Source organism: Mus caroli, chromosome 7 (genome assembly GCF_900094665.2).
Source record: "Mus caroli chromosome 7, CAROLI_EIJ_v1.1, whole genome shotgun sequence".
In the NCBI taxonomy this organism is placed as follows: Eukaryota; Metazoa; Chordata; class Mammalia; order Rodentia; family Muridae; genus Mus; species Mus caroli.
Genome location: NC_034576.1, coordinates 82949522 through 82968366, shown reverse-complemented (window position 1 = coordinate 82968366; position 18845 = coordinate 82949522). Strand labels below are relative to the sequence as shown.

The 18845-nt window shown below is 54.8% G+C and overlaps 2 protein-coding genes across 8 annotated transcripts in view; both read left to right on the top strand.

The window, feature by feature from the left end:
- Positions 1 to 1468: 1468 nt before the first annotated feature.
- On the top strand, positions 1469 to 15153 carry Furin (furin, paired basic amino acid cleaving enzyme). 7 transcript variants are annotated; one of them, XM_021166244.2, is made up of 16 exons: positions 1469 to 1491; positions 5824 to 6158; positions 6559 to 6657; positions 6759 to 6854; positions 7511 to 7639; positions 7745 to 7821; positions 8677 to 8765; positions 9185 to 9387; positions 10740 to 10952; positions 11377 to 11477; positions 11584 to 11687; positions 11774 to 11891; positions 11995 to 12174; positions 12510 to 12634; positions 12733 to 12843; positions 13056 to 15153. In XM_021166244.2, exons 2-16 carry the CDS (start codon positions 5982 to 5984, stop codon positions 13643 to 13645), a joined length of 2412 nt encoding a protein of 803 aa, XP_021021903.1. In that variant the 5' UTR covers positions 1469 to 1491; positions 5824 to 5981; the 3' UTR covers positions 13646 to 15153. The 7 variants fall into 7 exon arrangements, with proteins under 7 accessions (XP_021021903.1, XP_021021907.1, XP_021021900.1 ...); XM_021166248.1 differs by lacking the exon at positions 1469 to 1491 and adding an exon at positions 1940 to 2222 and having other exon boundaries at positions 9215 to 9387; XM_021166241.2 differs by lacking the exon at positions 1469 to 1491 and adding an exon at positions 2094 to 2222.
- Positions 15154 to 16066: 913 nt separating this feature from the next.
- Fes (FES proto-oncogene, tyrosine kinase) overlaps positions 16067 to 18845 on the top strand; it is a 10316-nt gene continuing 7537 nt past the window's right edge. The window contains exons 1-3 of the mRNA XM_021166450.2: positions 16067 to 16486; positions 16972 to 17193; positions 17331 to 17504. Coding sequence (XP_021022109.1) covers positions 16981 to 17193; positions 17331 to 17504 — 387 coding nt within the window. The 5' untranslated portion in view covers positions 16067 to 16486; positions 16972 to 16980. The remainder of the gene's footprint in view (positions 16487 to 16971; positions 17194 to 17330; positions 17505 to 18845) is intronic.

Genomic DNA, 18845 nt, shown 5'->3' with positions numbered 1-18845 from the left:
TTCTTCCCTCCAAAGGCCCACGGAGACTCCTCTGGGCCAGCCTCCAAGGAAGAGGGAAACCACAAGGCTTTCATTCTGAGGTAAACTTTTAGGTCACAGGACAATTGGGAGGAGCACTACGGGACTCCCTTGCTAGATAGGGCCAACCCTGTCCCTATTTCCCCTAAATGGGTGATGTTGCTCATAGCCTAAGGAAAATCTCTGACTCACTTCCTGCCTCAGTCTCACCACAAGAGTATTGTTCTCCCAAATGTGCATGTGGTGGTGCTGGTGGGGGCTATCCCACAGTGGTCCCCACAGGTCTTAGCTCCTTCTAAGGGAAAGCCCCCAATCTGGGAGGAGACAGACTTTTAGAGCCCCCCCTCCCCATGTCTGCAGTGTTTTAAAGGATGCTCAAATAACAGATTCAGTTATCTTTATACACATCTCCATTTTCAGAGGGATAAATCGGGGCTCTGAGAATTTAAGATTCGCATAATGCAAAATAGTACCACAAGGATTTGAGCCCAACTTTGCTGGACGACTTTCCACACAAATGACCCGTGTGTTGTGTACGTATGTGGTGTACTTCTTTGAGGGTTTTGAGGCAGTCTCTTATATGTAGTCTTGGCTAACCTTAAACTTACGGCTACTCTCCTGCCTCAGCCTCCCCAGTTTGAAGATTACAGCCAGGTGATACTACTCGTCCTCCTTAGTATATTATTTAACCTCCCTGGGCCTAAATTCTGTCCTTTGAAAAAGCATAACTCAGGATACAGACGAGGTACCTAGCTATCACATTTGTGGGTGGAGAGCTGTGCATGGAGGCAGCTTAGGAGAGCCTGTCTTCTAGAAGTGCTTCGTGGCATTTTTTTCTATGACTGGACAGGAACCCTTGTTAAAGACACAGGGGAAGAGGACAGGATAAGATCATGTGGCCAGGTTATCTCACAGAGAGCAAGAAGGGATGTGCAGAGGCCGCTGGCGACCTTGGAACAACCCAGCCTGGGAAGATCTTGGCCCGGTTCCCCTCTTCTTTCTCAGCTCGAGCAGAATGTCAACCTTCCGCCAAGTAGCACAGCCGTTTTCTAGGGCAGGAACCCAGGGAGGGAAGGGCTCTGGCTGGTATACTGTAAGTAGCCTGGAGTGAAGCGCTGCCAAGTCTGAGGCCTGCTAAGTTGTGTAGCTTAAGGAAAATTATTTAAACTTTGTGTGCCTCAGTTTCCTTATCTGTAAAGTGGGATTAATAATGTCATCCTGAGCGGATTATGTGGATTAAGGAATGTACATAAGGAGAAGATAGGGTGAACTGATTGGCCCAGTGCCTAGCTCTCTGTTGTTGCATGGGGGAAAAAAAAGTATTGAGAAAAAAAAAAACCATAAAAGGAGGTGAGCTATTTCTGTTTATCCACCTGTCTCTACAAAAGCAAATAAAACTGTGACTCCTCTAGCTGGAGGCGCGAGGGCTGCCCTGCCTATGTGAGATCCGACCTGAGAGTGGAGTTGCCCCAGGTCCGCCATCCCAGGGCGCTTCCCTTGACTATCCCCAAACTCAAAACTCGGGACCCAGGACCTCGGGCAAGGCAGGGCCAGCTTGGACTCTCCCCAAATCCCCCGACCCTCGGCCCTTCCCTCGCCATCTCGCCCGCGGGCTCCCAGTCCGGGTCTCCGAAACCATCTGCCCGGGAGTTCGCGGGGCCAAGAGCCGAACGCGGTGCGGACCGAGGGGCCTGGGGTGGCGCGCAGGGACCACGTTCCCTACCCGCCCCGCTGGCAGCCGCAGACAGGGCGCCCCGAGACCGCAGGGCCTGCCGCGTGGAGCGCTCGGAACGCCGGCCCGGCCCGGCCCGACCCGACCCGGGCGGCGAACGGGCCGGGCCGGCTGCGGCCACCGAGCGCGGAGGTGGCGCCGCGAGGGGGAGGGGCGCGGCGCGGAGGAGGAGGAGCCGGGGCCGCCGCCGCCGCCGCCGCCGCTGTGACAGCGGCCCGAGTAAACAAGCCGCGCCGCCGCGGCCGGGCCGCTGCCCCCCGCCCGCGCCCGAGCCCAGGCCGAGCCTTGCCCTGGTCGCCGGCCGGGCCGAGGCCGCGCCGCCGCGCCTCCCCGCCTGCGCGCCGTGACGCCGCTGCCGGGCGCGGGGACCGCCCGAGCCAGGCCCCCGCCGCCGGGCTCCGTGCTCGGCCGAGGGGTACCGGAGCGGCCGCGGCGCTCGTCCGGAAAAGTTTCCCCGCCCGGGCTCCCCAGGGTAAGCGGCGAGGGCGCGCGGCCCCGGGCCGGGGAGGCGGCGCGCTGGGGAGCCGGGCCCGGAGCGGGCGGGGGAGCGCGGAGCCGGGCGGCGCAGCCCCGGGCCTCGCCGGCCGCCGGGCTCTGGTCGCGGATTCTCGGCCGCCGCGGCGGGAGGACGGGAGCCGCGCAGCCCACCTGAGCGCCGGGCTTGGGCCCGCGCCGGTACTTTTCCGCTGGGGCCGGGGCGAGCCCTCTGACCTCAGGAAGCGCCGGCGGGGCCCCTGCTGGGGCGGGCTAGGCAGAGCATTCCTCGGGCTCTGGGTGCTCCCGCCTGCCCGCCGTCTTCCGTGGCCCCGGCGGCCGGGGCCTGCGCCTGGTGGGGCGCGCTCCCGGGAGGGCACGGGGTCCTCGGCCGCCTCGCACACCTGTACGGCCGGAGCGGTCGGGGGCGGATTTCGCGGGCGCGCACAGGCCGGCTTGGGGGAGGCTCGCTCCGGGCTGCCTCCTGCCGAGGCCTGGCCGAGGCCCCTGCTGCCCCCATCCATCGGGTGGCTGGCCGAGGGGCGGCCTGCTTGCCATACAGGTCTGACAGCAGACATTAGTCTGCTCGGTGCCGCCGTTCCCACCGCCCCAGGGCTTTGCGCCTAGGGGAAGTGGACTTTCATCTCTCTGAAGCACTGGGATTCTTGGGAAGTGCCAAGGCGACGCAGGTGATGTGGCCCAGTGAGGGCTTGTGGCTGCTGGCCAGGTGTGGACATAGAAAAGGAGGGTGGCTAGCAGATTAGGTGTGTGTTTCCTGTTTTGGGCTTCTATCTAAAATTTGTATTTTTAAAAAAGAGGATCCCATGGCTTTAAAAAAAAAGTTTGAAAGCCTCTGGCCTAATAGTTTTTAACCACCAAGGAAACTGAGGCCCAGAGAGTGGAAATGACTTGTGTAAGATCTCCAAGGGAACAGTAGTTGAGCAGGGACTAGGAGTTAAAATTTCCTGGGAGGTGCCTGTAACAGGACCTGCCTTGGGGTCTCTGCTGGAAAGAGAGACCTGATTGGGTTTCCCAACAGTCTTCTTCGGTGGCTTGCTCTGTGGCTGCCTCAGCCGGGTCTCCAGGTCCTAGAAACAGCAGCCACACCTGGGGGTAAGTGCCCGTCTGATGCCAGGAATGGTTGTGGTTATCTCTGTCTGTAGGTTCTAGGGAGGGACAAAAAGGCTTTGCCCAAGAAAAGAGCTAGGACAGTACTATAGCCTATTCTCTAGTCAGGCCCAGCACTGACGGCTGGGCAAAACTGACCCAGAGAGGCTAGAAATATATCCAGTCTCCTGGTTTTGAGACAACTGGGACTCAGAGGGTGAGTCAGAGTCTGGGATGGGGGTGGGGAGAAGCCTGTTCATTCATTGTTCTCAGCTCTTTTGTGTGTGTGTGTGTGTGTGTGTGTGTGTGTTGTGTGCATCCTCCTATCTATCTTGATGACAAGGCAGGGCTCTCTGATGTCTGGAATCCATATCCCACCCTTACTATAATTGGGGAGACTTGGTGTGGAGGGAAGCAGACCATCTTTCTTGAGGTGTGGTGGAGGATTCTGTCTCAGTGGCCCCATCTATAGTTTGCTGAAACCTTGGCTAGACCCAGACCAACCCAGCCATAATTTGGAAGTTGTAGGCAGGTCTCAAAACTCGGAGCAGGGAGTCTGCAGATTTCTAAACTCAAGAGGTTTTAGATGTGGCAAGGGTCCTGTTTCTACGTGGGGGCACGGAGCTATAACTCTGAGGCATGTCTTTGGAGCCCTTTGGACTCTGCCCTTCAGGCATGGAGTCTGCCTCATGGATGTCTCCTGCCATCAGCTGTCAGGTTATTTTGGTGTAAACTGAAAATACTCCAGGATTGTGTGTGGAGTCCCCTCAGCCTATAGGGTGAGACGGCAGCAGTTAGGGAGTCTGGGTGGCTCATGGCAGCTCCTGGAGAATCATGGCGTTCCCAGTGGCTAGCAGATCTGCCCAGCTCCACAGGGCAGTGTGCTGAGGTATCTACATTTTACCATTTGGTGGAGTGGCCACCTCTAGGACTGGGCCATGGGAATGGCAGGGGCATCGGGATCCTGGCACTTAGACAGGACATCCCCAGCAGTCTACTGGAACCTCTCCTAGCTGCCACCTACCCCAGGAGCTTGGCTTGTGGCTAGTCAGGGGCCCTTTATAGGGACAGTTATGTGGCCCCAGGCAGAGAGGTCTTGCTGTCTGTTTGCTGAAGGAGGAAAAACACCACTCAGGGCTACTGATTCAGCCTCACCTTGGTGTTCCAGGCTCAGCGCCAGTGTTTGCCCTGGCAGCCTGGCTCAGATTACGCAAGGTGGTGGGCCTGGAACACGCCAGGGGGCAGCAGGGCTGGACTAGCAGGAACAAAGTTGCCCAGGAAACAGCTTGGGCCCTGCCTCTAAAGATGGCTGTCATCTCAGCCCTAGAGGGTGGCGAAACCTCAGGAATCCCTCATGCTCAGAGCGTGGCTCCGCAGCCTCCATCCCAACTCAAGTCACCCACTCTTTCCTCCTGGGGACTGAGAGTCTTTTAAATAACTCCCTACAGCTCACCTTTTTGCTGAACCAGGATGCCCTAATTGAGTTGGGTAGACACTGTTCGTTTTTTAAAGAGCCAACATTTATTCTTTTATAAAATATGCCTGGATATTTTGAGAGCGTACAATAGCACAAAGCAGAAAGTAACAATTGCTACTCATAATTCTCAGACTCTCCAAGGAGCCATTGTTAAGTAGTAACTTGTATCCGTCCAGATTTTGTTTTGGTTATGGATAAATCTGCATGTATAGTTTTAAGAAAACAAAATGGAATCATGTGTACATGCCATTTGATAATGTATCTTTCTTTGGTTATTGTTTGCTTTTTATTTTGAACAACTCAAGCCGTAGTTGTATCTGTGATGGAGAAAGGCTTGGGAGGGGGAGACTGTGGGTCCATGTGTCTGTTTGGCTGACCTTTAGGGATATGTGCTGTATTTATTCCAGAGACACATTGGGGGTTTGTGGTGTGTGTGTGTGTGTGTGTGTGTGTGTGTGTGTGTGTGTCTAGGCTGCAGTTGGATCTCTGGGAGCTGGAGTTATAGCTGTTGTGAATGATCCAATACAAGTGCGGGGATGAGAACTCTGGTCCCCTGCTGTCCCCTGCAGCAGCAGTATGTGCTCCTAACTACTGAGCCATCTCTCCAGTCCTGACCCCTGTTTCTGATCTTGGTTTTGGTTTTTTTTTTAAAAGACAGGTCTCTTACCAAACCTGGAGCTTGCAGACTTGGCTAAGTTGGCCAACTAGCAAGCCCCAGGGATTCTTGTCTCTGCCCTGCTCCCAGTGCTGGAGTTACAGGCAAATGCTGCCAAGCCTTTAATGTGGGTCCTGGGACTCCAAATTCAGGTTTTGATGCTTGGGTGGCAGTAAGTGTCCCTACTGAGCCATCTTCCCAGCCCCTCAGGTGTTTGCTGGTTTTAACCATCTCCCTTGAAACTCCTTTTAGGTCCATCTCCTTTGAAACTGCTTTTAGGCTCAGCTGTGAGGCTAGGAGGGGCGGCATCAGTGTGTGGCTGAGAGGACTGACTCTTCCTTCCTCCTCTTGTTCCCTTAGATCTGACCCTTACCCTGTCCTCCAGCCCTGCCCATCTCGGCCCCATGCCCCCCCCAGTCAGCCCCGGGACCCTGGCACTTAGCAGGCACGTGGCAGCCAAGGCCCTGTGACCAGGCCAGGGAGACGGGAGCTCTGGGGTTCCAGTCACCTGCCCCCCCATGGAGCTGAGACCCTGGTTGCTATGGGTGGTCGCAGCAGCAGGAGCCGTGGTCCTGCTGGCAGCTGATGCTCAAGGCCAGAAGATCTTTACCAACACCTGGGCCGTGCACATTCCTGGAGGCCCAGCTGTGGCTGATAGAGTGGCACAGAAGCATGGCTTCCACAACCTGGGCCAGGTAGGCTTCTTACTGGGCCTGTTTGTAACTTCAGGACATGACCTGGTGGTGGAGAGAGTGAGGGCAGAGACTCTCAAACCATGCAGCAGAAATTGTTGAGCTTTCTTCCAGGGCATCTGGGCAAGAGGCAGGTTCCGAGTGGCTGGTGGGATGGGATCCGTAACACTGTCCTGTTTGTGGGCTTTCCTGTAGGTTGCTTAGAAAACCCAGCACATCTCGGTGATGGTGTCCCTCTCCATCCCCTGCATGTTCTTGTGGGTCCTCAGCAGGGAACAGATTGCCCCCCCCCCCCGGCACTTGCCTTTGTGAGCCTCCCCAGCAGCCTTGTCCACCCCCATCTCTGCCTCCCCCAGGGACTGGCAGATGGAAAGCCCATCTCAGACTCAGTGCTTCATTGCAGATCTTCGGTGACTATTACCACTTCTGGCACAGAGCAGTGACAAAGCGGTCCCTGTCGCCTCACCGCCCGCGGCACAGCCGGCTACAGAGGGAGCCTCAAGTAAGTGTGGCCCTGGCCCTTCCGGCTGCCACCCCCTTTTGTTCTGAGTCTGCCCTCACTCTGAAACCCCCACACCTATACCATCCTCCTCTCCTTCCTAGGTAAAGTGGCTGGAGCAGCAGGTAGCAAAGCGAAGAGCCAAGAGGGACGTGTATCAGGAGCCCACAGACCCCAAGTTCCCCCAGCAGTGGTACCTGGTATGCTCCTTGGACTCTGGTCCTCTCCCCACCACAGTGAGGTCCTGTGAGTGGATGAGGCTCACCCTGGCTTCTTCTGTTTTCTTCTCCCTTCTTTCTGCCTCTGACCCAGTGGTTCTCAACCTTTCTACTGTTGCAACCCTTTAATACAGTTCCTCATGTTATGAGGACCACCCCCCCACTATAAAGTTATGTTTGTTGCTACTTTATAACGGTAATTTAACTACTGTTATGAACTGTAAATATTTTTGGAGATAGAGATTTGTCGGGGGGGGGGGGGGTGTCACGACCCACAGGTTGAGAACCACTGCTCTAACCTTCCCAGAATCTATACATTTCCATTGAAGCCAGAAGTGGCATTTTTAAAAAATGGTTTATTTTTATTTTATGCACATTGGTGTGCTTGTATGAGTATATGAGGCTGTCAGATCCCCCTGGAACTGGAGTTACAGACAGTTGTGACCAAGTGAGTGCTGGGAATTGAACCTGGGTCCTTTGAAAGAGCAGCCAGTACTTTTAACTGCTGAGCTATCCCTCCAGTCCCCAGAAATGGCATTTTAAGCTGGGATATGTAGAAGATAGAGGTTTTGGAGTAGAATTGATTCTTTTGAGTGAACAACCAAATATCTCTGGTAATGGGCTGGTTGTCTCTGCAGTCTGGTGTCACTCAGCGAGACCTGAATGTGAAGGAGGCCTGGGCCCAGGGCTTCACAGGCCATGGCATTGTGGTCTCCATCCTGGATGACGGCATTGAGAAGAATCATCCCGACCTAGCAGGCAATTATGTAAGGACTGGAGAAGAGTGGTGGGAGATCCCTGGGCAGGGACCTCAGGGGACTGTCCTGTCAGCATGGGGAGGCAGCTCCCAATGAGGGCCGTGTTCTTCTCAGGATCCGGGAGCCAGTTTTGATGTCAATGACCAGGACCCCGACCCACAGCCTCGATATACACAGATGAATGACAACAGGTGAGAATGCTAAGTTCCTGGTCTCTGAGCCTCTCCCTCCTCCCCATCAAGGACACAAGGGTCAGTGTGAATGGCACATGTCCCACCTAAAAGCTGAAGTCTCTCCAGGCATGGGGGCATACACCTTTAATCCCAGCACTTGGAGGGAAAGGTAGGCAGGTCTTTGTGAGTTTGACAACTGGTCTTCACAGTGAGTTCCAGGCCAGCCAAACTGCCTTATCTCAAAAAAAAAAAAAAAAAAAAAAACAACAAGGGGCTAGAGAGATGACTCAGCAGTTAAGAGCACTGGCTATTCTCCCAAAGGTCCTGAGTTCAATTCCCAACAACCACATGGTGGCTCACAACCATCTTTGATGGGATCTGATGCCCTTTTCTGGCATGCAGGTGTACATGCAGATAGAGCACTCATAATACATAAAATAAATCTTAAGGGCTGGCGAGATGGCTCAGTGGTTAAGAGCACCGACTGCTCTTCCGAAGGTCCCGAGTTCAAATCCCAGCAACCACATGGTGGCTCACATGATGCCCTCTTCTGGAGTATCTGAGGACAGCTACAGTGTACTTACATTTTAAAAAAAAAATCTTAAAAACACTAACAACAATAAAACAACTGAAGTCTTTGTCTACATCCCTGGTCCCCAAAGGGAGTTTTGAGTTTGTTTTTTGAGACTTGGTTTCCATATGTAGCTCTAGCTGTCCTGGAATTTCCTCTGTAGTCCAAGCTGGCCTCAAACTTAAGAGATGTTTTTGATCAGGCGCCACTGGGAAGTGCTGTGAACACACATGGGATGATGGGTGTGGCCCAAGGGCCTTCACTCCGTGCACCTCCACTAACGCTGTGCTCTTGATCCGCAGGCATGGCACTCGCTGTGCCGGGGAAGTGGCAGCGGTGGCCAACAATGGTGTCTGTGGTGTAGGTGTAGCTTACAATGCCCGAATTGGAGGTGGGTGTGAGCCTTGGCCTTGGGTACATGCTGAGAGTGGGAGGGTCCTCTCCTGAAGTTTTCTCTGCCCACTCAACATCTTCCATGATAGAACCTTTGGCAGTTTGCTAGTCTGTGAAGAGTTCTTAGCCAGTGGAAAAACTGGAACCCCAGGGCTGGTGGCATGGTGGAGTGGGTGCAGGCCTCTAAGACATCTTCCTAAATCATGGCACAGCCTTTAGAACTTTAGTTCCTGAGGCCCAAGACTTTAGTGAGGACTGGTGTGACTTGGGGAGAAGGTCCTCTTCTTGAAAGGCAGTGGGAGACAATATGTAAGGGGCCTTGGGTTTCCCATGCCGGCCACTCCTCTCTCTTACTCCTCCCTGGGGTCCAAGCTGGGCTTTTGCCTACGGTTGCCCCTGGCGGCTGGACCCACGCAGCACCCCTTTTCCCACCCCCTCTGCGGCCAGGGGTGCGGATGTTGGATGGCGAGGTGACTGATGCAGTAGAGGCACGTTCGCTGGGCCTGAATCCCAACCACATCCACATCTACAGCGCCAGCTGGGGCCCTGAGGACGACGGCAAGACCGTGGATGGACCAGCCCGGCTCGCTGAGGAGGCCTTCTTTCGGGGAGTTAGCCAGGTGAAGTGGGGTCCTGGTCTAGCTCTGGAAATCAGGCTGACTTGAGTTCATCTTTTCCATCACCCGCTTCCTTATTCTGTTTTATTTTTCCTAGTTTTTTTTTTTTTCTTCCAGTTTTCTAAGACAGGGTTTCTCTGTGTAGTCCAGGCTGTCCTCGAACTCAGAGATGTGCCTGCCTCTGTCTCCCAAGTGCTGGAACTAAAGGTGTGCGCCACCACTGCACCACTGCTCAGACCTTGTTTTTTTGAAACAAAGTCTTCTGTATAGTTTAGACTGGCCTGGGACTTGCCATGTAACCCAGGCGTGCCTTGAACCCATGGTTCCACTCTTGACATGTGTGTACCACTATGCCTGGTTAATTTTAACCTTGACAAAAGTGGTAAAGTAGAATGTAATAGAGGCTAGAGACTTGGGTGTGGTTCTCAGAACCCACATGGTGACTCACAACTATCAGTAACTCTAGTTCAGGAAACTGATGCCCTCTTCTGTCCTCTAAGGGCACCAGACACACATAGAGTTCATGTACATATATAAGAATAAAATTATAAATAAAAATAAATATTAGAAACTAAATGTTATTAAAACATGAAGGAGTTGGGGACTGACAGTGCACCTTTATTTATTTTTATTTTATGTGTATAAATGCACGCAGCCCATTGGATTCCCTGGTACTGTGATTATGGATGTTGTGAGCCATCATGTGGGTGCTGAGAATCAAACCCAGGTCTTCTGCAAGAGAGCCGGTGCCCTTAACTGCCGAGCTCTCTCTCCAGCCCTATTTTTTTTTTCCTTTAACTGGGCAAAGGCTTGCAGTGTTACATTGAGCGAGGCATTACCCATGTTAGGCAGGTCCTCTGCCTCAGAACCACATCCCCAGCCTGAGGCCATGGCTTTGATTTCAGCACTGCCAAAAATAATAAAGTTAAGTGATGGGGTCAAAGAGACGGCTGAACAGGGAAATAGTCTGCACCCAGGCCTAATGCCGGAGTTCAAGCCTTGGTATCTGTATAAAGGTGGAAGGAAAGGAGCAGCTCTGATGGCCGCTCTCTGGGAGCCATGTGGGTGCCATGGCATGCATGGCCGTATACATATATGTCATACAGAAAGCACTCGGATCACCCTGCCCTCTGGGGATCACCACTCTAAGCATTTTGGTGTGAGCCTGGTCTAGTTTGATTTTGTACATACATAGTCATCTACGAGGGATCTTTGGTGGCTCTAAGAAGTGAACTTGGAAGTCCACAGAGATGGAGGCTCCCATCTTTCTTCCCTCAGCATCTTCCTGTTATACCTCATTGCCCTCTACCCCCCAACACGCCATCTTGAGTAACCTTAGCCCACTTTGTTCACAGGGCCGAGGAGGGCTGGGCTCCATCTTTGTCTGGGCCTCAGGGAATGGGGGCCGGGAACATGACAGCTGCAACTGTGACGGCTACACCAACAGCATCTATACGCTGTCCATCAGCAGCGCCACACAGTTCGGCAATGTGCCCTGGTACAGTGAGGCCTGCTCCTCCACACTGGCCACCACCTACAGCAGTGGCAACCAGAATGAGAAGCAGATTGTGAGTCTTGCCTGGCTGGGGCTGGGAAGGAGGCCTCCTGCTTTCCTCAGGGCCACATTAGGCTTTCTCTGCTCTCATCCCTGTGAAGTTGCATAGAGTAGCTTGGACCTTGGGTAACTGCACTACAAGCAGGAGATTCCCCAGACCCTTGCGGGCTGCAAAACCATCTCTGAGCCCCTAAGAAGTATAGACTCCCTGCAAATATCCCTTGTGCTCCGACCTCTAGTTGATCCCCTTATTCCCTGAGAAACTTGGCCCTAGAAGAAGCTATGTGTGTTAATAAGGTAGAAGCTGGGGCTGGAGTGTCCTAACTGATTCACTGCACCATCTGGGGTACCTAGGTCTGATAGGCAGCAGGACAGGCAGGTGGCTCCTTTACTCCTGCCAACACCCATGAGGTCTCAACACCATTGTCCCCTGGCAGGTGACAACTGACCTGAGGCAGAAGTGCACAGAATCTCACACAGGCACCTCGGCTTCTGCCCCCTTGGCAGCTGGTATCATTGCTCTCACCCTGGAGGCCAAGTAAGTGGGCAAGCAACAGCCCGTCCCCCTCGCGCTCCCTGTCAAGCAGCTGTTTTCCGCAGCCACTTGCCAGAAAGCCTGACCACGGCCTTTGTCTCCTCTGCAGCAAGAACCTCACCTGGCGGGACATGCAGCACCTGGTGGTGCAGACCTCAAAGCCGGCCCACCTCAACGCTGATGATTGGGCTACCAACGGCGTGGGCCGCAAAGGTGAGGGCAAGGGAACCCTGAGGTTTGGGCTCTGAGGTAGGATGGGGCTCTCCTCCCTTCCTACTGACCCTTCCCTCCCTCCACAGTGAGCCATTCATATGGCTACGGGCTGTTGGATGCAGGCGCCATGGTGGCTCTGGCCCAGAACTGGACAACAGTGGCCCCCCAGCGGAAGTGCATTGTTGAAATCCTGGTGGAGCCCAAGTAAAGACTGGACCCTGAGCGGGAGGGAACAGATGGGGCCCGGGAGCTCTGGGATGCCCACTGGTTGCTGCTGGCCTGCTGACTCACGGTGCTTGCTGTACAGGGACATCGGCAAACGGCTAGAGGTGCGCAAGGCGGTGACGGCATGCCTGGGTGAGCCCAACCACATCACCAGGCTGGAACACGTTCAGGCCCGGCTCACCCTGTCTTACAATCGCCGCGGTGACCTGGCTATCCACCTCATCAGCCCCATGGGCACCCGCTCCACCCTGTTAGCTGCCAGGTGCTCGCCATGTTCCCTTTTCATTTCCTGGTTCATTCCCTCATTTGTCCCCCAAGACTCTGGCAACCATCAGCAACAGCGTGGGGAGGGACAGCTGCATCCTTAGGGACCACCTCGTCACAGGAATCCTGGCTTAGACCCATCTCTCATGCCAGTTGTGTGTGTCCCTTGTGAAAAGTGTCCCCTGGTTAAGAACATCTGGAAAACAACTTCTCTTAGAAGCATTTCCAGTCTAGCAGGTTGCCACATGGGGAGAATGGCGTTTGTCCCATATGTCATGGGCTAGGTGTCCCCTCTAAAACCTCAGATGGCTATATGGGACTCTCTTCCTCCAGACCACATGACTACTCTGCTGATGGGTTTAATGATTGGGCTTTCATGACAACCCATTCCTGGGATGAGGACCCGGCTGGCGAATGGGTCCTAGAGATTGAAAATACCAGTGAAGCCAACAACTATGGTACCGTATGGAGGGGAGGGTAGGAGAGCCAGGGGGTGCTAGGGTGTTAACATGGCACTCACACCCTTGACTCCTTTCTCTTATCAACTCTGGAATAGGGACGCTGACCAAGTTCACTCTCGTTCTGTATGGCACAGCCCCCGAGGGGCTCTCTGCACCTCCAGAAAGCAGCGGCTGCAAGACCCTCACATCCAGCCAGGCCTGCGTGGGTCAGTAGTGGATGTGATTGAGGCTGGGAAAGTGGGGAGAAAGGGATTGGAACAGTGGAGTCAGAGGGGACAGTGAACTTTAGATAGCTAACAAAAAAGAACTGGGCACTGTGGTGACTGCTTAGGACTACAGGAGCCTGGTGGAGAGCTCAGGCGACTTAGAGTCATCGTTCACTTGACTAACACTCCCCTCTCCTCTCCTGTGCCGGCAGTGTGTGAGGAAGGTTACTCTCTGCACCAGAAAAGCTGTGTCCAGCACTGCCCACCAGGCTTCATCCCCCAAGTCCTTGATACACACTACAGCACTGAGAATGATGTGGAGATCATCCGTGCCAGCGTCTGTACCCCCTGCCATGCCTCATGTGCCACTTGCCAGGGCCCGGCTCCCACAGACTGCCTCAGCTGCCCCAGCCATGCCTCCCTGGACCCAGTGGAGCAGACCTGCTCCCGGCAAAGCCAGAGCAGCCGGGAGTCTCGGCCTCAGCAGCAGCCTCCTGCACTGCGCCCTGAGGTGGAGATGGAGCCCCGGCTGCAGGCTGGGCTGGCCTCTCACCTGCCCGAGGTCCTGGCCGGCCTCAGCTGCCTTATCATCGTGCTCATCTTTGGCATCGTCTTCCTGTTCCTGCATCGGTGTTCGGGCTTCAGCTTCCGGGGAGTGAAAGTGTACACCATGGACCGTGGCCTCATCTCCTACAAGGGGCTGCCCCCTGAAGCCTGGCAGGAGGAGTGCCCATCGGACTCGGAAGAGGACGAGGGCCGGGGCGAGAGGACCGCCTTTATCAAAGACCAGAGCGCCCTTTGATGAGCCCACTGCCCACCCTATCAAATCGATCCCTTCCTCGGGCACTTTTTAATTCACCAAAGTATTTTTTTATCTTGGGACTGGGTTTGGACCCTAGCTGGGAGGCGAGAGGGGCAGAGACTGCTTCTTACCCCACCCTTGGGCCTACCTGTTTGCCTGAGGTGGGGTCCCAGGAGCCTCACCCCTACCACCCCTCCATGTGGAGGAAAGAGTAAATCTTTAGGGCAGCTTCCGTGGCCCAGCTGGACTTCCCGCAGAGTGAAGAGGGGCGGCCTCTCTCTGAGTCCCTGACCAGGCTGCAGCCCTGCCCCTTCCCTTCCCTGCCCCTCAGAAAGCAATAATGGTTCCCATCCAGGCAACAGGGAGGCTGGCTAGGAGGTACTTGAAGAAGGCGGCCACCTCTCCAAGGGCTTTTGCATCCCCTGACCCTCTCTGGCTCACAGATGAGCCTCCGAAGAAGCTGCAGTCATAGGAAGGGACCAAAGCAAAGCAGGCACCTCCCAGTGTGCCTGTACTTTCTTGCTCTCAGCCTGCCTCTGCACTCCAGGCCTCCACCTCCGTGGAAGCCAGGCTGAGCTAGGCCAGCACGGGCCAGCAGAGCTAAAGCTCTGGGGGCCTTGCTGGTGTCTGACCATCCTCTATGGCACCCTCCCCCCTTGCCAGGGCCCTGTTTTCTGAGCCCGGGGCTGCCTGGGCTGTTGGCAGTTACAGTACAGGAGCCCCTGGGTGGGTGGTGGGGAGGGACGGTGGCCCAGCCGGCTCCTCCCGCCTCCCACCCGATGCTGCTTTCCCCTGTGGGGATCTCAGGAGCTGTTTGAGGATATATTTTCACTTTGTGATTATTCACTTTAGATGCTGATTTTTTTTTTTTGTATTTTTAATGGGGGTAGCAGCTGGACCCTTGACCTTCTCATGCCCACACCCACCCTGCCCTTCCCATGGCTGCCCAGCCCTGAGGTATAGGGAATAACTAAGCCCCACGTCCTGAAGAGGCAGGCCAGCCAGGTGGGCTCTAGGAAAGGGGGTCATGGTGGGAGGGGTAGGCTGACATCATCTGTTTCAAATGGGGTTGTGCCAAGGGCTTATGGGTCGCTGGCTCTCCAAGTGCCAGGGGTGGGCAGGTGGCACCACCAAGCCCTTTCTAACACTGTGCCCTGGTGGAGAAAGCATTGACCTATGATGCCCCCAAACCCCCTCTTCTGATGTGCCTTTTGCACCCTTCCCATTAGGACAATCAGTCCCCTCCCACTTGGGCTCCCCTAAACCCCCCCCCGTTTTCTTTTCCCTAGCCCTTCTCAGTACCCAGCCTACCTGTCCAGGGGTGCCCCTTGCTCTCCTGCCCACCCCTCACGGCCATCCAGGCTGGTTTTGTAAGATGCTGGGTTGGTGCACAGTGATTTTTTTTTCCTTGTAATTTAAACAGGCCTGGCATTGTTGGTTCTATTTAATGGACACGAGATAATGTTAGAGGTTTTAAAGTGATTAAACGTGCAGACTATGCAAACCAAGCCTGGTCTCCAGTGTCTATAGCTCTTCTCGGGATCCTTAACTGTGTTTGGGGGAAAGGGTGGGAACTAGGGGCCAGTTTGGCTTAAGTCAGAAGGCTTAAATGCCTCTGAGAGGTCTAGGGCTTCCTCTGCTGAGGTCTGAGGGGATCCTGAGTGAACCCAGATGATCTGTGTGCCCCTTGGTTTTATCATGACATAAGCTAGTGTCACCTGGGAAGAGAAGCTTCAGTTGAGAGAAGTTGCCTCCGTTGGATTGGCCTGTGGGCAAGTTGGCGGAGCATTTTGATACTGGCTGATGTGGAAAGTCCAGTCACACTGGGTGTGTCTACCTCCCCATACAAGGATCCTGGGGTGCCTGTGAAAGCAAGTGGCCAGCGAGCAGTGTCCTCCGTGGTTCCTGTTTCAGCTCCAGCCCTGACTTCCCTTGGTGGTGGACTCTAATCCTTAAATCAGATAACCCCTCTCCCCAAACTGCTTTCAGTTCTGGTGTTTATCACAGCTAGCCACCCTCACCTTTAATCTCAGCATTTGGGAGGCAGAGGCAGGGCATCTCTTCCGTCTGAGGCCAGCCTGATCTACATAGCAAGTTCTAGGACTACACAGAGAGACCCTTTCTCAAAATAAGAAAACAAAACAAAAAAATAGCAAACCAGGACTGAATGGCTGGGGGAACCTGAGTCCCTCATGGGGAAATAATTTCTCCTCAGTTTTATACCCCGCGCTGGCCCAGGATGCCACTGGGACTCAACGCCCTGCTACCGGAACCTGGGCCCGAGAAGCTTGCCTCTGCTTAGGATTTTGACTTGGAGATTTTATATGCAAATAGAGGCTGGCGCCTGAGGTCTCCTTAGGGAATCCAGAGGAGGGACAGGATTAGGCTTCCTTCCTCTCCTAGGTCCCCCTGGCACCCTAGCACGCCGTCAGGATTCACATTAGTCCACACACCCTGGGTGCCCCGGGGGTCCCAACACCCTGCCTGAGGCCTCACCTTGAGTCCATCCCCACTGCATTTTGGGTTCCTTCCCCCGCGTTCACGGGACCCTGGAGAGTGCCTGGTGTACAGGCCACTCTTCGCATGGCCATTCTTTGCCGGCCTCCTCCTCCCTTCCGTTTCCGTGACTGAGCTGTCGCTGTAGGCTGTGGCCCAGGGCACGCAGAGTGGGGAGCAGGATGGGGGGTGGGCTGTGCTCTCTCTTCCCTATAGTGGACCCGCCCCGCGGCCTAGGGCAACTGAAACCACGGAGGAGGAAGCAGGAATCAGGAACTGGCCCGGCAGATTCTGGGCCTTAGTCGGTCCACCGCCACCTACCCCAGGAGCAGCTGCCTGAGAAAGGTAACTCCACCTTCGAGATCCAGGAGTTTATGTGGGACACGGGCAGGGCTGGGCACCGGAAAGGGGCCAGGCGGGTGTTCTGGGAACCTGAAACCTGATGGGGGTGGGGCTAGGATCTTAGGAAGGGCAGGAAAGCCCAGTGATAGGAATTTTTTCGGTGGCTCCCGGAGGCCGCAGTCCAGCACTGTTGAAGGCCCTGGGCAGGGCAGGAGTCGGTAACATCCAGGAATGGTGTGGGGGAAGGGTCCTGTTAGAGACCTCCAGTCTGGTTCCTGGAAACGGGACCACTGGCTCTGGAACCTAGTCTAATACATCGGAAGCAGAAGGGCCGGCCCCAGTCCAGGCTGCTCTCTGCGCCTCTTGGTATTTTTTTCTAAGCAGAACCCCACCCATGTCCCGCCCGCAGCCCTCTTCGACCTTAGCCTCATCTTCCATCACCAGCCGCTTCTTTTGTCTCCACTGAATGACCGGGTTTCTGTCCCCAGGACACCATTATGGGCTTCTCTTCAGAGCTGTGCAGCCCCCAGGGCCACGGGGCAGTGCAGCAGATGCAGGAAGCTGAGCTGCGCTTATTGGAGGGCATGAGGAAGTGGATGGCCCAGAGGGTCAAGAGTGACCGGGAATATGCAGGATTGCTTCACCACATGTCCTTGCAGGACAGCGGAGGCCAGAGCTGGAGCAGCGGCCCCGACAGCCCTGTCAGCCAGGTGAGCTTCCATGAGCTCTCCCATCCACTTGCCCTCATCACCTCCCCACTTAGAGGTGGGGTTGGAGAGAATGCAAACCCAGGCTTGCGGGCCATTGCCCTGTTCTTCCCGTTTCCCTATCCCACAATGTGCTGTAGTCCTGGGCAGAGATAACAAGCCAGACCGAGAACTTGAGCCGGGTGCTGCGGCAGCATGCAGAAGATCTGAACTCTGGACCCTTGAGCAAACTGAGCGTGCTGATCCGGGAGCGGCAGCACCTGAGAAAGACGTACAATGAGCAGTGGCAGCAGCTGCAGCAGGAGCTCACCAAGGTAGGCGGGCACCCAGAGGACTCTGTAGCAATAAGGCACAGTTTTGCACAAGAGTGCTTAGGGAAGCAGAAGTCACTGACCACAGGCCCAGCACCAGGATGGCCTGTGTGGCCTTGCTGCTGCAGGTTCCTCCTTTCCTCTCACAACTTAGGCTAACTTGCTACAGGACCTGTTGAGCCACTGTGAGAGACTTGGGGGCTGGGGGGGGGGGAGGCAAGTGTGCTTAGAGTGGACCCCGCCCAGGGCCCCAGAGGCCGAATCCTGCCTTGGTCTGAGTCCCAGCAGCTCTTCAGCTACAGGCTGGGTTACAGGCAGCTGCTTTGTCTCTGGGTGCCTCTCTCCCCCATTCACTGGTCAGTCTCCCAGTACCACACCCCTCATTGCCACAGAGCTGGGTCCTACCATGGACCCACAGCGCCCTCTTGTGGTCCACCTTCCCAGACTTTCCTAACTCAATTCTAGTTAAGGGTTCCATGCTCATTTGTCCTCCCATCGTTTGGGATCGTATGTTTCCGCAAGAGAATGGAGTAATTCCTGCAGAACTCTATGACCTACATGCTCGAAATATATACTAGCTGGCTCTTTAAGACTGTCCAAGTTGCCAGGCAGTGGTGGCGCACGCCTCTAATCCTACCGCTTGGGAGGCAGAGGCAAACTGATCTCCAAGTTAGAGGCCAGCCTGGTCTGCAGAGTGAGTTCCAGGACAGCCAGAGCTACACAGAGAAACCCTGTTTCAAAAACACCCCCCCCAAAAAAAAACATGGCAAAATCTATGGATTCAATCAGTTACAGATGGGGAACCTGAGATTCAAAGAAGCCAAATGAAGCTTGCACATTTTGTCCCAGCGCCCAAGCAAGAGAACTGCGCTGAGCACTCCAGTCTTGGGCCACCACCCGCTGTTCCTATTACCAGGAACATACTATGCAGGGCCCTGAGCAAAATAAAAATGTTGGAAGTTAAGGTAAAAGACAAGTGTATGGTGGTCTATAATCCTTGCACTCAATCAACAGAGGCAGGAGGATTGCCATAAGTTGCAGACTGTCTTGGGCTATAGAGCAGGGGAACCTGCCCAAAACAGAACAAAACAAAACAAAAAGCTAGCGAGGTGGCTCGGCGTGTGAAGGCTGATTTACTGCCTTGCCTGACCACCCGAGTTTGGTCCCTGGGACTCACAGTAAGGAGAGACCCAGCTCCTGCACCTTGTCTTCTGATACTTTTACATGTGCAGGATAGCACACACACACATACACACATACACACTCACACACACACACACACACACACACATCATACACACACACACACCATACACACTCACACACACACACACCATACACACT